We start from the raw sequence: 16,093 nt of genomic DNA, 5'->3' as shown, positions 1-16,093 counted from the left end.
AGTTAAATAATCGGTTCATGTAAGTGCAACATTGAGTACAAATAATATGATTCATTAACTCGACTCGACTTGACTTGAAATTTTTTGACTCGATTCGATTCTATTCGAAAAAAATTCAAATTGAGTTCGGTTGTTAAAATAAGATTCGTCAACTCGACTAACTTAAAATTTTTTGACTCGACTCGATCGAATGCTCACCCCTAAATCCAGTTATGTATGTATTAGAGGAGACAACCTAACATGCCCCTTATTCAGTAAGATTAAAAACCCAGCCTTTTCATCATCTTCTTCTTCTCCATATGACCCATCACCATCGTCATAGCCATCTTCTTCCATTTGTATTTTTGCTCTCTTCCAAGGAAACTACATTCTCAAAGACCCTACAAAATTTTCAAATCACCAAACATGCCCTTCATTAGTCTCAAGACCATGCACGACAGAGTTCAAGGGAAATTTTTTTTTTTTTAAAAAAAATCAACTGTAAATCAACAGAATTGACAACCCATTTTTACCTCGAATCTAAGCTGCTAGGTAAACTTTTCTTGAGCAAAAGTAACCTGCAAATGAACGAGATAAATTTGTCAAGTTCCCATTCAACCCCCACACAAAGGAAAAAAGAAAGAAAAATTTGTCATGTTTCTCTACCGTTGGATGAGCTTTGATATGTGAACCAGAAACACTTTTTGCAGAAAATCAACGGTTTCCAAGAGAAGGGAATATGTCAAGACAAAAAAGGGGTACAGATATTTATATACAAATTATAAAGTAGATATATCAATAAAGAATAAAGATAGTTTAATTAAATACAGATAGTTCCATAATGGCTTGTTGTTTTTGGCTATTTGGCTAAATGGCTCATAACATAGCTTTCATATACAGCTCAATCCTTAAATTGTCTTTTAATGTGGCATTAAATTCTTCATTTATAATAAAATCCAACTTTAATGTGGCATCCCAACATGGGTGAAAAGATATTTTATATTTTAAAAATAATATATTTAAAAAAATTAGTTTTTTAATGATCAAAAATGTGTTTTTTATTTTTTTTAACGAAAATGTGTTTTTTAACTTAAAATGTGAATATAATAAAGTAATAATAATTTTTTAAAATTAAAACCTTTTTAATATTTTTCTCTTCTGACATCAACTTTATAGGTATTAGAGATTCTCATTAATATTTATATATTCTAAAATTAAATAAATAATAATTTTTAATTCAAATAGAATATATCAAGTACTTTGAAGTACATATGAAAATTAATCAGAACATTAGTTTAAGCTTAAAACAAAAAGTTCACAAGCCAAGCCAACATAACTGTCCAGATCTAAGCCACGACCAGACATGGATTCTTGAAGACAAACAACTAATATTTTTCTATTTGAAAGTAACAAATCTTTGTCTTAAAATAAAAATTAAAAATGTAATAGAAAAGAAATATTCCAAATCTAAAAACCCTTTCTTCACTACTTTCACACTTCCTAAGCTGCTTCTACTTCACTCTCCTAAAGCCCCCTTTTTCTCTCAGTCTGTCTGCAAATTCTCTTCCTTTTTCACATTCTAAAATCCTTAGCTTAATTCTAAGAGAAAAAAAGAAGAAAAGAAATGAGGGGTCCTTTGGGGGCAGTAATAGGAAGGTATCCATCAAGTGATGGAACTACAGAAATTGGAGGGATCATTAGACACAACAGGAAATGTAGAGATATTGTTTTTCTTGTAATTTTTATAGCATTTTGGGTTGCTATGATTGTTAACTCTAGCTTTGGGTTTAATCAAGGAAACCCATTAAGGTAAATTTTCTTTCTTTTTTTCTTCCCCTTTTATAAGCTTTACCTACTTATATTCTTGTTGAATCTAAAAATGGGTATATTTGATTTTGGATTCCTTGTTGAATCTCCTTTGTTATGGCATGTTTTGTTTATCTCATAAATGGATTCCTTCTTTTGATCTCCTTATGGTTCTACTGGATCTCTTTATTCTTTGTCAAGCTATAGTTTTTGCTTGTTATGTGAGTGGATAAAGCATTATAAAATTCTTGGTTGTTTTCTAAACAGAAAACGAGGCAGTGTGTTTGGAATAAAAGTTTATACTTAAGAATTTTTCTTCTGGCTGCTTTTACTAGTTAATAGGAACCAGTTAGCTGGTCTATTTGTAAAGCAGGATTAAAAATCAGAGTTGCAAGCACTTCGCTAAGCTAGAGATGGTCATTCTGTGAGCCTGTCACACTACTTGATACTTTGGAATTTGTTGGAGAGTGCTGGTACCTATATGGTTCAAGTTTAGGAAACATTTGATCTTAGAATTTATGTTAGAGTCAGTTATAGATCCTTTAATTTAGATTTTGGGAAACCCTTTTCACCTTGGAGCTTATGAAGATTGCTCAAATCATTTCTTTGGGGGCATTAACTTCTAAGTGGTGTTGTTGCTTATTCATATATGTTTAGTTTTCACTTATTCTGCTTTCTTACTCTTTAAGTTTTCATATTCCTTTTTTATTCTATTTTATGTTTTCTCTTGTGATTTTGATAATTTGTTTTGTGTTGGATGGCACATCAGGCTTACATATGGTCTTGACTACAAAGGGAACTTATGCGGTGACAAACATGCTCATCCTGGCCTTCGTAAGTTAGAACTCAAGTATTGGTTGAATCCGAATCAGGTTTACCAAAGTGGTGTCAAGGACAGTCAATTCAAATTGTCTAATGCTCGGAGTATATGCTTATGGGATTGTCCTACTCCATCAGAAGATTCACTAAATTGGGTCTGTGATTATCCAGAAGGGGATATCCGCCTCTCAATGCGTGACTGGATCAATAGAAATTACGATTATTATGAATTCCTTACACCAGAAATGAGAAATACTTCTCTTCAACTTCAGGGTCCATGTTACCCTGTTATATTTCCGAGTGTGAATGGTTGGTAAATTTGAAATGCTTGTTTTATAGTTCAATATTCATTTGATCAAAACATAGATCAAGTTTTTTTACCGTCTAATGAATTATTTTATGCATGTTTTTCAAGTTTACTGGAGCTGCCAATTCATTGCCCGTGCATCGAACATATCTTTGCGGCATTGGCAACAGATGGGTGGAGTGAATATCAATGAGGATATGGTAATAGACAAGTCCATTCACAGGTCCATCAATTCCCGGTCATCTGTCTTAAAGGTCGAGCAACTTTCCCGCAATACCTTACTTGTTTGAACTGTGAACTCCTTGAGATGCATCAATACGCTACGACTACTCTTCGGTGCTTGTATATTAAGTGTTTTTAGCACATTTCTGTCTTTTATCTTGGTATGCTCTTCTCGGTTCTGCCAACTGATTGGGTTATTGGCTAAATAGTTGAAAATGTAGTTCCTTATTTAATACATATACCATACAATGTATATATATCATGTTGTTTCAAAAAGTGCCATTATCCAACTTTCTGAAATATCGATGTCTTATTGCAGCGTTACATGGCTGATATTGGAAAATCATGGCCGGTATTGATAGTTTGTGGAGGGATGTTACCACTATTTCTGTCAGTGATATGGCTGTTAATGATTCGCCATTTTGTTTCTGCAATGCCTTGGATCACAGTTGCTCTCTTCAACATTCTCATAATAACGGTTACAATGTTTTACTACTTAAAAGGTTAGAAATATGCCTCTTACCTCTTGGTATTCTTTACTAGATACCACAACTTTGGAAATCATACTAGAAATAATCGAATCGGTGTCTTGTATGTATTTGAATTCAAGGAGAGCTATTAGTTTAAATAAAATGCTAAGTTTATCTTGTTGTTCTTGCTTTTTAGCTGGATGGATTGGGAACGATGCCATATCCCCTATCATTGGTGAGCATGATCCATATATAAATGTTTTCGGACGGGTGCGTCATTTACTCTCTCTTTTCATTCTTTTTTGTCTTTGTTCGTAAGCTTTTATTGTAGCAGGTTGGTTGGTATTTGTTACATGCTAAATGTTTGCTTCTTTCAGGAACTACATCATCTACGTGCTGTTGCCATTCTTATGACATTCGTTATGGTTGTTTCCATCCTAACGTCAATTGCAATTGTTCGCCGCATCTTAATGGCAACATCTGTCCTCAAGGCAAGTTCGAACTTATTATAATATGCAGTGAGAAATGTTAACTTTCCGTTAAAACCAATACTGTTGGATACTTTCCAGTCGGCTTTGAAAAGGAAGGAAAAGGGAAAACAGTGCTTTTTGCATGTAGAAGCATATAAATGATTCATCACTTAGTTTGTATGGAAATGTATTTATTTGTGTGTATATAATGGTAATTTTGGTTTCATAATATCAAAAGGAGCTAAAAGATGATTTTGTGCTTCCAACTGTTTGCAGGTTGCTGCAAAAGTCATAGGCGAAGTTCAAGCATTGATAATTTTTCCAATCATACCATATGCAATTCTTGCGATCTTTTACATGTTCTGGATATCGGCTGCCCTTCATCTGTTCAGTTCTGGTCAGGTTGTCAAGAACAACTGTAATACCAACTGCTGTGCTTATGATCTTGTGGTGAAAAAGGTGAATTGTGATGGTTGCTGTGGTTATAGCATCCATTACACCCCGCATATTGCTGTTGCCATCTTCTTCCACCTATTTGGTGGTTATTGGGCTACGCAATTTTTTATAGCGTGTTCTTCAACCGTGATTGCGGGTTCTGTTGCTTCTTACTATTGGGCTCGGGGTGAAACATCGGTAAGCTACTGAGCCACTGTGTAGTTTTGCTGGTATGCATGCTGTTTTCATGGGAAACAAACAATTAAATTTTTACCATGTTCAAAAGTCTGTAGTTGTAGGCAACCCCAATGTAGGCTATATGGAACCTCCCTCGAGAGAAACTAGATGCCGAAGATCCTAGAGTTATCATTGAACAGCTTACGCAAGATTGACATATTCTTTAGTTTACTTTTTACATATATTGATGTAACATAGAAATTACTTTGTATATGTTTGTAAGTATTATAGTAACAAAATTAGCACATTACATTAATTCAGAAGTTGTCTCTATTCTTTTTTTTTTTTTTGAATGAATGTATTTCTACGATTTATCCTTTTGCTGATTATTTCTGGGGTTCACTTGTGCAGCCAGAGATCCCATTTCTTCCTGTTTTTGCCTCTATGAAGCGTCTTATACGATACAACCTTGGGTCAGTGGCCCTTGGCTCATTGGTTGTATCCTTTGTGGAATCAATTCGTTTCATTCTTGAGTCAATTCGTCGTAAACTCAAAGTTGCTGGTGTTACATCAGATGGTTGGTTTGGAAAGATTGGAAATCATACTTCACAGGGATGTTTGAGATGTGTTGAGTGGACGATCAAATCAGTGAATCGCAATGCTTATATAATGGTAATCTTCCTGAACAAGTTATTTTTTCGCACATTGAAGAACTTAGTGAGACGTCCAATAATCAGGATGCAATTAGTGATTTTATTTTTTGTTTTTGCCTTCCCCGAACTTAATCTTAAGTTATTGTTCTTGCAGATTGCTATAACTGGGAAAAGCTTTTTCAAGGCTTCTGAAATCGCGACAGAATTGATCATGAATAACATCCTTCGAATAGGGAAGGTGAACGTGATAGGAGATGTTATTCTGTTTCTCGGAAAGTTATGTGTCAGCCTTTCAAGTGCTGTCTTCGGTTTCCTAATGTTGGATACCTACAAGTATCGAGCTGCTCATAACAAAATATCCTCCCCATTGCTTCCGGTCCTGGTATGTTGCCAATTCCTTTATATCCAATGCGTACACCTGAGCTTGAGTAACATAGCCGAATGTTACTGTTTAATACCCTTGCTTACATTATATATTGTTGCAGATTTGTTGGGCTCTCGGTTACGTGGTTGCAACCCTCTTCTTTGCTGTGGTGGAGATGTCGATCGATACCATAATTCTTTCATTCTGCCAGGATTCGGAGGAGCATCAAGGCACCGCTCAATATGCACCTCCGCTTCTCATTGAAACACTCGGTGACCAAAATGAGATGCAGAGACTTACTCAATGATCATATTTTGATGTATAATTTTCCATAGATTTGATGAAACCTTGATATAATATAGCGCTTCTTACATTCTTATTATAATTTTCATTTCTGGTTTCTTACTGCATAAATCTTTTAAACCATTGTATATATAAATGACCACCATGACCATGAAAATTTCAAGGTCCTAAGCAATATATATTTTGTTCTGTTACGGTTAAAACCGATATTCAGTTGTCTGACATATATCGAATGATCTTGTTTGTAGCACCAGTTTACTCCCGATAGACGGCGAGGGAATTCTTATTTCTCTACGTTTTGATTCTGGAAGCCTGCTATGGAGCTGTAGGAAAAGACGAGGAAGCTTCGATGCAATGTGTTTTAAGAAAAGCAAATTAAAGCTTAATCTGAAAATTCCAATTTTATTCTTAAATGCGGATATTGATATTTGTTTTTGTGATCATTGTTTTCTTGGATTGGGTCCAGACCCAAATTTTAAAAAAATTCAGGCTCAGCCCACTTAAATAGTCCATGTCACTATTAAAAAAAAGTATTTTTTTTAGTATTTATGGGTTATGTGAACCGAAAATTTAAACATAATATATATATAAATATAAATAAAGTCCCTAATGTTTATCCATGTTATGATTTTGATCTTAATTTTTTTTATCACTTTGGCCTTTTAACTTTTAAATTGTAATAAACTTTTGGACTAAAAACTAGTTAAATTGTCAAAGTTTTAAATGTGTACTTTATTGCTAACATGAATAATTTTTCTAAAATCTTTTATGAAATTTATTGAATCTTAAAATAATTTTTAGTAATTCTTTTGAATTTTTATAAAAGTATTTGGATTATCACGTGAATGGCCGTGTTAGTGTTGTTAAAATTTTAATGGTCTGATTAACTTTTCCATCTAAAAGAAAGTAATTTGACTAACCTTTGAAGGTTAAGAAATCAAAGTGATCAAAAAAGTAAGTAGAACCAAAATGATAAAAGAGATAAATGTTAGGGGCTAAGTTTATCATTATGCCAATATTAAAAAAACCCTTAAAAATCATTAGTTTTTTGGATTAATGTTTTTAATGATAGATTTCTCTTTATTTGGTCGCTATAATTTATCAAATCTTTTACTGTGGTACTTATACTTTTAAAATATCGATTTTGATACTTGAACTTTAATTCCATTTATCAATCTAGTACTTAATTTTAATGGTGTTAAAATTTGACATCACTTGACATATGGACAAATCATATGTTGCCATCTCAAAACCTGTAGTTTTGAAGGAGTTGGATCCTAGGGAACAAAAATCATGGAAATGTAAAACTTAACGAGTCTCAAGCATTTGAATCTGTACAAAATTAAGAAATTGAATAAGATTACAACTGAGATGACGTTAATTCAATCAACAATATTATTCATATACACAAATATATAAAAATTTAGAAAACAAATGATTCAAATTAAAACTAAAAACTGCTTTAATTTAATCCTACTAATTTTGTGTTATTATTAATTTTTATTTTAACATGGGAAGCCATGGCAAGGGAGGTTAGCAATTGCTGAAAAAGGAAAGTAGTAAAATTCTCCCAGTTAGCCCATCTCCACCGTCCTCTTCCCTCCACCTAAATCCTCAACAACAATATCTTCCCTAAATCCATAACAATATCTTCCCTAAGTCCATAACAACATCTCCTCTAAATCCTCAACAACCCTCTTACTTATAATACACATTATTTGCACTATCAACAGTTATGCAATCTTTTTGTTGGATGGATTCCACACATTCTTCTATATAAATACTCTTTCGGTTTCTTCAATCCCTGTGTCCATCCATATAATACACAGTAAATTAAATATTAACGACTGGAAGACAGAGATGAGAAATATGCAGCAGCAACAGCGAGAGAGTGAAGTTGCAGTTCTTGAATCATGGAATGTAGGGAGCAATAACCGCATAACTGCTATCAATGTCCAAGGAACCACCCCACACTCCTTCCCCAATCATCCTCATCATGATATTGATCACCCAAATAATCACGAGGTTCCTTCCCATTTCTTTTCTGAATTTTACATATATATATATATATCTCATGGATTATTCATATGGTTTTGTGATGTATAGAAATCTGGATCGCAAAAGTTTCTATCATTTGTACGCCCTGGTTTCCTGGTCTCACTAGCTTACCTTGATCCTGGCAACCGTAAGTCACCCCCCTTACGTACCTCTCCACCAATCTTTATTTCTTTTTCTACAACTTATGATCATCATCTGGTATGGTGTCACTTTCATGTCACAGTGGAAACTGATCTTCAAGCTGGAGCTAACAATCGATATGAGGTAATTTAAAGAAGGAAACCAAAAAAATACAGCCTTATTTATATCTTATTAATGTTAGCGGTATATAATTCGTTTCAGCTGCTTTGGGTGGTGTTAATCGGTTTAGTCTTTGCTCTAAAAATCCAATCTCTTCCTGCTAAACTTAGAGTCAGCACTGGTAAATAATAATCTTATAGTCTTATCGTAACTTCATTCATTTTGATATAATTAACTTAATTAAATTACGTTTGCTTGTTTGTTTCAGGCAAGCACTTATCAGAACTGTGTAAGACTGAGTACCCAAAGTTGGTCAAGTATTAGCTATGGTTACTTGCAGAAATTGCTGTCATTGTTGCTGATATACTTGAAGGTCTGCTACATGCAAGGGATTTAAATAGCGGTCCGCTACCGCTATAGCGGCCGTTATATAGCGGTAGCGGCACCGTCCGAAACCGCTACCATCGAAACCGTTATTATTGTTTTACAATAAGTTATGTGAAAAATTCACGACCGCGATACCCGCAATGACCGCAATAGCATTTGTTATGTACGCAACCGCGACAAACGCAACCGAAAACGAAGCCGCGACCGCAATTTAAATCCCTGCTCAAGACCAATATAAATATACATGAAGAAATAAATAAATAAACAAAATTTATGCATAAATCATAATGAATGTTTAAAGATGTGTTTTCATGCATTTAGTTGTACATATTTATTGTAGTTATTGGGACTGCCTTTGCACTAAATGTACTGTTTAACATCCCAGTGTGGATTGGAGTTTTTGCACTGGTTTAAGTACTCTTCTCTTCCTTTGCCCTACAAAGATGTGTGGGGTATTTTATTATTTTAAACTATTCTCACTATAACATAAAGTCAAATTACATTTTTTGTTTCAGGGAAATAAATTAAGTATATTAATATGTATATTTTATACCTTGATGACTACATTATTAAAATGGATAAGCATATGATTACTTTAGATTATCTTGATAAGCCTTATTGCATATATTTTATGATATTTTTAAAATTTTAATTTCACCCTTTCATACAACTTGTAGTTGCCCATACGTTGCTGTGATTATCAAGTTATTTTCAAATGAAAATGCAGTCATTATATCTATTTTGTGTCAATGAAAAAAAGTGAGGAAGCTGGAAATGCTGATAGCAATGCTGGTGTTTGTTATGGCTGGATGTTTCTTTGGCGAAATGAGTTACGTAAAGTCCCCAGCATCTGGTGTCATTACGGGCATGTTTGTGCCTAAGCTTGCCGGCCAAGGTGCCACTGATGATGCCATTGCTCTCTTGGGTGCCTTCGTTATGCCGTAAGTAATGACTTTTTTTATATTTGTTTCTCTAAACATCGCCTTACTTTAAACACTTACACAGTAACAATTTGATGTCAATGTGAACAGCCGCACTTTGTTTCTCCATTCAGCGTTGGTGCTCTCCAAAATCCCCTTAATGTGCTAACCATTAAGCCTTTGGAGTATATTGTCTATATTGTGATCATCAGGATGCCTGTAGATATTTCCTCATGGAGAGCGACTTTGCCTTGTTGGTGGTTTTTTTTTATCAATGTAGCGGTTGTCTTGGTTTTAGAAGCTGTTTGCTCTGCCGATAATCTTTCCAGGGATGACCACCATCGCTGCAACGATCTCAACCTTAACTTTGCTTTATTTCTTCTTTAGGTCCCAATTTACTACCTCATTAATATTTATTACCCTAAACCAAAAAAATATATATGAAATTTGAAGACTAATAATATTCGAAATTAACAATCCCAAAATCTGTGATTTTTGGTCATTGTAGAATACCCTTTATGCCATTGCACTTCTTGCCTCGGGGCAAAGCTCTACCATTACAGGCACTTATGCAGGACAATTTATCATGCAAGTTTTGCTCAAACAAAAAATTAATATTTAGGATCACCTTAATTAGTAGTTATTAACTAGTCTATATTGAGTTTCATTTCTGTCAGTCTTTAAATGAAGAAATGGGTGAGGAATTTGATGACTAGGTGTATTGCCATTACACCTAATCTTATTGTGTCCTTCATCGGTGGATCTCAAGGGATCGGTCGACTAATCATCATTGCATTTCTAAAAATATATCTACCATTAATTTATTAATATTACAATCATTATTTTATGATTCTGGTCTTTTCAAAATATCATGACGATTCTGTGGTTTATTTGAATTTCGATGATTAATTTTGCTGATGATTCTTTCATTTGAGCTACGAGTTGATTTGATCCCACTTCGTAAATTCAGTAGCAGCTCAATCAAGATGGGACCATATAAGAACTCCAAAATCATAAGTACTCAGCTCAACTAGGCTTTTTAATGAAGTAATACTTTTTCATAAAATATTGATGTGATGTATTAGATTATGTGGGATGAACTTGAAGTTTTAGGGTCTCAAACATTGTATTATGGGTGATTGTAGATCATTATGATTTCATGGATTTTAAAGATTGGAATCATAGGCATCAATGTCTATTACCTGACGATGGCCTTCGTAGATTGGTTGATTCCCAATGATTTTCCAAAAGTGGGGAATGTGTTCATCGGAATCATAGTGTTTCCTAATGGTGATCTACGTTTTGGCAGTCATATATCTAACCTTTCGAAAAGACATAGTTGTGGCATATATCGAACTTGAAAAGAATGTTGACCTGGTAGCCCAAGCCGGATGGGAAGTGGGCTTGCCAAACCCAACGGCTCCTTCCAAGCTGACGTTGCTCCTTACAGACAGGATCAATGTCAGCTTAGAAGGAGCTGCTGGGTTTGGCAAGCCCACTTTCCATCCGGCTTTGGGCTGCCGATAATCTTTTCAAGTTCGATATATGTAACGACTGTGTCTTTTCTGAAGGTTAGGTAGATGACTGCCAAAATGTAGATCTCCATTAGAGGAAACACTATGATTCCGATGAACACATTCTCCACTTTCGAGAAATCATTGTGAATCAACCAATCTACGAAAGCCATCCTCAAGTAATAAAATCCATGAAATCATAATGATCTACAAGCACCCATAATACAACGTTTGAGACCCTGGAACTTCAAGTTCATCCCACATAATCTAATACGTCACATCAATATTCTATGAAAAAGTATTAGTTCATTAAAAAGCCTGGTTAAGCAGACTAATGACTTTGGAGTTCTTATGTGGTCCCATCTTGGTTGAGCTACTACTAAATTTACGAAGTGGGATCAAATCAAATGGTAGCTCAAATGAAAGAATCATATGCAAAATCAATCATTGAAATTACAATCACTTTACCTCAAATAAACCACAGAATCGTCATGATATTTTGAAAAGACCAGAATCATAAAATAATGATTGTAATATTAATAAATTAATATTTGATATATTTTTACAAATGCAATGATGATTAGTCGACCGATCCCTTGAGATCCACCGATGAAGGACACAATAAGATTAGGTGTAATGGCAATACACCTAGTCGTCAAATTCCTCACCCATTTCTTCATTTTAAGACTGACAGAAATGAAACTCAATATAGACTAGTTAATAACTACTAATTAAGGTGATCCTAAATATTAATTTTTTGTTTGAGCAAAACTTGCATGATAAATTGTCTTGCATAAGTGCCTGTAATGTTAGAGCTTTGCCCCGAGGCAAGAAGTGCAATGGCATAAAGGGTATTCTGCAATGGCCAAAAATCACATATTTTGGGATTATTAATTTCGAATATTATTAGTCTTCAAATTTCATATATATATTTTTGGTTTAGGGTAATAAATATTAATAAGGTAGTAAATTGGAACCTGGAGAAGAAATAAAGCAAAGTTAAGGTTGAGATCGTTGCAGCGATGGTGGTCATTGCTGGAAAGATTATCGGCAGAGCAAACGCCGTCTAAAACCGAGACAACCGCTACATTGATTAAAAAAAAACACCACCAATAAGGCAAAGTCACTCTCTATGAGGAAATATCTACATGCATCCTGATGATCACAATGTAGACAACGTACGCCAAAGTGTTGGTGTTAGACACACTTTAACCGGATGAAGTAAGGACTTCAATCTGGACTTTAATAGCAACGTATTTTACCCGGATAAAGAATGAAGGAAAAATGCTTGGAATTCAAGCTTTGAGCTACTGCCAGGAATGAAGAATAGAATTTTGAAGGCAAAGAAAATGGAGCATATGGAAAGAAAATCTGATGATTTCATTCAAAAGAAACTTTGGCTCAAAGCCATTACATATACCAGTCATTGGCTAGTCAAAAGATCAAAAAATTCATCACCTAAACACTACCTAACTCCACTTATTACATTGGAACTAGGTGATATTACTTGCACACTTAAACAAAGCTGGTAACCAGCTCTTTGACCATCAAGTTACATCAACTTGTCATCCAAACATAATTCAAAATGAATTAAATTACAAAAACATTGTTAAAAGGTAACAAAATGAAACTGAGATGAAGCAGTAGCATTAACATCTTTAGTTGCACGTACTTTACCCGGGAAACTTAAGTGCATGAATCTGCATGAGCTGCATATGTTGCATGTGTTGCATGGGAACTAACTTCAACACTCCTCCTTAGTTTCCATGCTTGTAACACCTAGCTGCTTTCTCAGTTTTATAAACCTTGACACACCAAGGGCCTTTGTGAAAATGTCAGCAACCTGTTCCTCTGAATTGCAATGAATCAGCTCCACCTCTCGAGCTTGTTCCATCTCCTTTATCACATGTAACTTGATGCTGAAATGCTTCGTTCTACCATGAAAGACCGGATTCTTTGCAATTACAACAGCAGACTTGTTATCACAAAAGATCTCTGTTGCCTCCCTTTGATGTAGGTTAAGATCAACTAGAATTTTTCTCAGCCAAATGGCTTGATTTACAGCATTGGCAGCTGCAACATATTCAGCTTCTGCTATTGATTGAGCCACCACCGATTGTTTCCTTGAGCTCCAACAAAACACGGTTGAGCCAAGGGTAAAAGCATATCCAGAGGTGCTTTTCATATCATCACTTGAACCAGCCCAGTCACTATCAGTATAGCCTCTCAATTTCAAACTTTCAGCTTTGTTGAATAACACTCCATAGTCAAGAGTGCCTTTGATGTACCTTAGCACTCTCTTTGCTGCTTGAAAATGCTTGACATTATAGCAATGCATAAACCTTGATAACATACTCACAGCAAATAAGATATCTGGCCTAGTTGCTGTCAAATATAACAAGCAGCCAACTAGGCTCCTGTAGGTAGACTCATTGACTGGTTCATGATCTCCTTGGCTTGGCAGCTTCATTCCAACAGCAATAGGAGTGCTCGTTGGCTTACAATTCTCCATTGAGAACTTGGACAAAACCTTCAAGGCAAATGTTCTCTGTTCCAAGAAGATTTTTCCTTCTATTTGGCGTACCTCCATTCCCAAAAAGTATGTCATTAGCCCCAAGTCAGACATCTTAAACATGTCCTTCATTTTGGCTTTGAATTCAGCCAACATGTCTTGATCTCCTCCAGTCACCAAAAGGTCATCGACATAGAGGGATACAATAAGCTGTATTTCAGCTTCATTCTTCTTGACATATAGTGTTGGCTCACTAACACTTCTGTTAAATCCCAAAACTGACCAAGTAACTGTCAATTCGAGCATACCAGGCTCTAGGAGCTTGTTTCAGGCCATATAATGCCTTATTGAGCCTATACACCATTTGTTCTTTGCCAAACACAATGAAGCCTTGAGGCTGATCAATATATATCTCTTCTTCAAGGAAGCCATTTAGGAATGCAGGCTTCACATCAAGCTGGTGGATTTTCCACTGTATCTAAGCTGCCAAGGCAATCAGCAATCTAATGGTGTCTAGCCTGGCCACTGGTGCAAATGTTTCCAGGTAGTCCAGGCCATATTTCTGGCTGAATCCTTTGACTACAAGCCTGGCCTTCAGTTTGTTCAAGCTCCCATCAGCATTTTGCTTGGCTCGATAGACCCACTTTACTCTAATAACCTTCCTCTTGGCTGGTCTAGGAACCAATTCCCATGTCTGGTTCTTCTCAATCATGGCAATTTCATCAACCATAGCCTGTTTCCAGCCTTTATCAGTTTCAGCTTTTTCAAAACTGCATGGCTCCACTATGGCAACTTGAGCTCTTTCATAAATTTCAGCCAAAGGTCTAGTGCCTCTGACTAGCATGTCACCAATGTCCATTTCAGGACTAATTTGATTAGGTTCAGCATGATCAACCATCAGCTCTTCAGAAACAGCCTCTGGCTCATTCTTCTCCTAATTCCAGCAAGCTTTCTTATCAAACACCACATCTCTGCTCACTTGGACTTTGTTGGTTAAAGGATCCAGAATTCTATAACCCTTTTTGACCATACTATACCCAGCTAAAATACCAGGAAGAGCACTTTTGGACAATTTATCCCTCTTTACAGTTGGTACTTGGCTGTAACATAGGCAACCAAAGACTTTCATATGAGCCAATGATGGCTTGAACCCGAACCAGGTCTCAAAAGGTGTCTTGTGAGCAAGTGCTTTGGTTGGAAGCCTATTCTGAATATAGACAGCAGTATTGACAGCTTCAGCCCACATGGTCTTGGGTAAATTCTTCTCAAACAATAAACATCTGGCTATATCTATCAAGCTCCTATTCTTCCTTTCACTTACACCATTTTGTTGAGGTGTATAAGTGTTGGTGAGCTGGTGTCTAATGCCAGCTTCATCACAAAACGTATTAAACCCGAATGAAGTATACTCTGTTCCATTATCAGACCTAAGGGTCTTGAGTTTACAGCCTGTTTCAGTTTCTGCTGCAGCTTTAAATTTCTGGAATATTGAAAGTACTTCATACTTATTTCGGAAAAAAATATGCCCAACAATACCTAGAGTAATTATCAATAAATAAAATGAAGTATCTGCTTCCATTCAATGATTTAGTCTTCATGGGGCCACACACATCTGTGTGTACAAGCTGCAGCTTCTCAGAGGCTCTCCATGCTTGATTGGTAGGAAATGGCGATCTTGCTTGTTTTCCCAATTGACAGACTTCACATACCTCTTCTTCCTCAACAGAGTTGGTGAAGTTTTCAACCAAGTCTTCACTGATCATCTGAGTCATTGATCTGAAGTTGGCATGCCCAAGACTTTGGTGCTAAAGCTTGGAGTCTTCAGAAGAAACAGCATAGGCATTATCAAAGCCTTTATTCCAGTCCACAACAAAGCTCTTTTCTGTCATGGCTACTGACATGAGCATAGACCCACTTGGATCACTAATCTGACATTCATTTTCTTTGGACACTACAGTATAGCCTTTTTCAACTAACTGAGCTATACTTAACAGGTTTCTTTCAATTTCAGGAACTAACAAAACATTTGAAATGATCTTGTTACCTGTTGGAGTGCAAATAACCACATCTCACTTTCCTTCTGCCTTGATAAAGTGGCCATTGCCAACTTTAACTTGTGTTTTACAGCTTCTGTCTAAGGACTTGAAAATAGCTGCATCTGGTGACATATGGTTGGTGCAGCCACTGTCAAGGAGCCAAACATTTGAGACTTTCTTTTGAGCAGCTGAGCAGGAGACTGCAAAGACCAGCTCCTCATTGTCACTGCCTTCTTCAGCTACCCGAGCTTCAGCCTTGTGTTGTTGGTTTTGGCCAGGTCTACCTTTTTCTTTGCAGACCCTTTCAACATGGCCTTTCTTTTTACAGTGTTGACACACAGCATCTGGTCTGAACCAGCATCTGGCCTCTGGATGACCAGATCTTTTGCAAAATCTGCAGAGTCGATCTCCTCCTCTTGCA

General features: G+C 35.8%; 3 protein-coding genes across 3 annotated transcripts; all 3 read left to right on the top strand.

Annotated features, from left to right (window-relative positions):
- Positions 1-1,311: 1,311 nt before the first annotated feature.
- On the top strand, positions 1,312-6,208 carry LOC107955678 (choline transporter protein 1). Its single transcript, XM_016891484.2, has 10 exons — positions 1,312-1,788; positions 2,555-2,913; positions 3,020-3,165; positions 3,453-3,636; positions 3,800-3,873; positions 3,981-4,094; positions 4,350-4,706; positions 5,097-5,357; positions 5,493-5,720; positions 5,824-6,208. The coding sequence occupies exons 1-10, from the start codon at positions 1,604-1,606 to the stop codon at positions 6,007-6,009; spliced, it is 2,094 nt and encodes a 697-aa protein (XP_016746973.2). The 5' UTR covers positions 1,312-1,603; the 3' UTR covers positions 6,010-6,208.
- Positions 6,209-7,760: 1,552 nt separating this feature from the next.
- Positions 7,761-10,460, top strand: LOC107956397 (metal transporter Nramp5). Its single transcript, XM_041080005.1, has 6 exons — positions 7,761-8,030; positions 8,112-8,190; positions 8,287-8,327; positions 8,406-8,484; positions 8,572-9,631; positions 9,722-10,460. The coding sequence occupies exons 1-5, from the start codon at positions 7,866-7,868 to the stop codon at positions 8,625-8,627; spliced, it is 420 nt and encodes a 139-aa protein (XP_040935939.1). The 5' UTR covers positions 7,761-7,865; the 3' UTR covers positions 8,628-9,631; positions 9,722-10,460.
- Positions 9,465-9,997, top strand: LOC121203264 (metal transporter Nramp5). The gene is made up of 2 exons (XM_041082157.1): positions 9,465-9,631; positions 9,745-9,997. Exons 1-2 carry the CDS (start codon positions 9,465-9,467, stop codon positions 9,995-9,997), a joined length of 420 nt encoding a protein of 139 aa, XP_040938091.1.
- Positions 10,461-16,093: the final 5,633 nt, after the last annotated feature.

Source organism: Gossypium hirsutum, chromosome A11 (genome assembly GCF_007990345.1).
Source record: "Gossypium hirsutum isolate 1008001.06 chromosome A11, Gossypium_hirsutum_v2.1, whole genome shotgun sequence".
NCBI classification, from domain to species: domain Eukaryota; kingdom Viridiplantae; phylum Streptophyta; class Magnoliopsida; order Malvales; family Malvaceae; genus Gossypium; species Gossypium hirsutum.
This window is presented reverse-complemented; position numbering and strand designations above follow the sequence as displayed.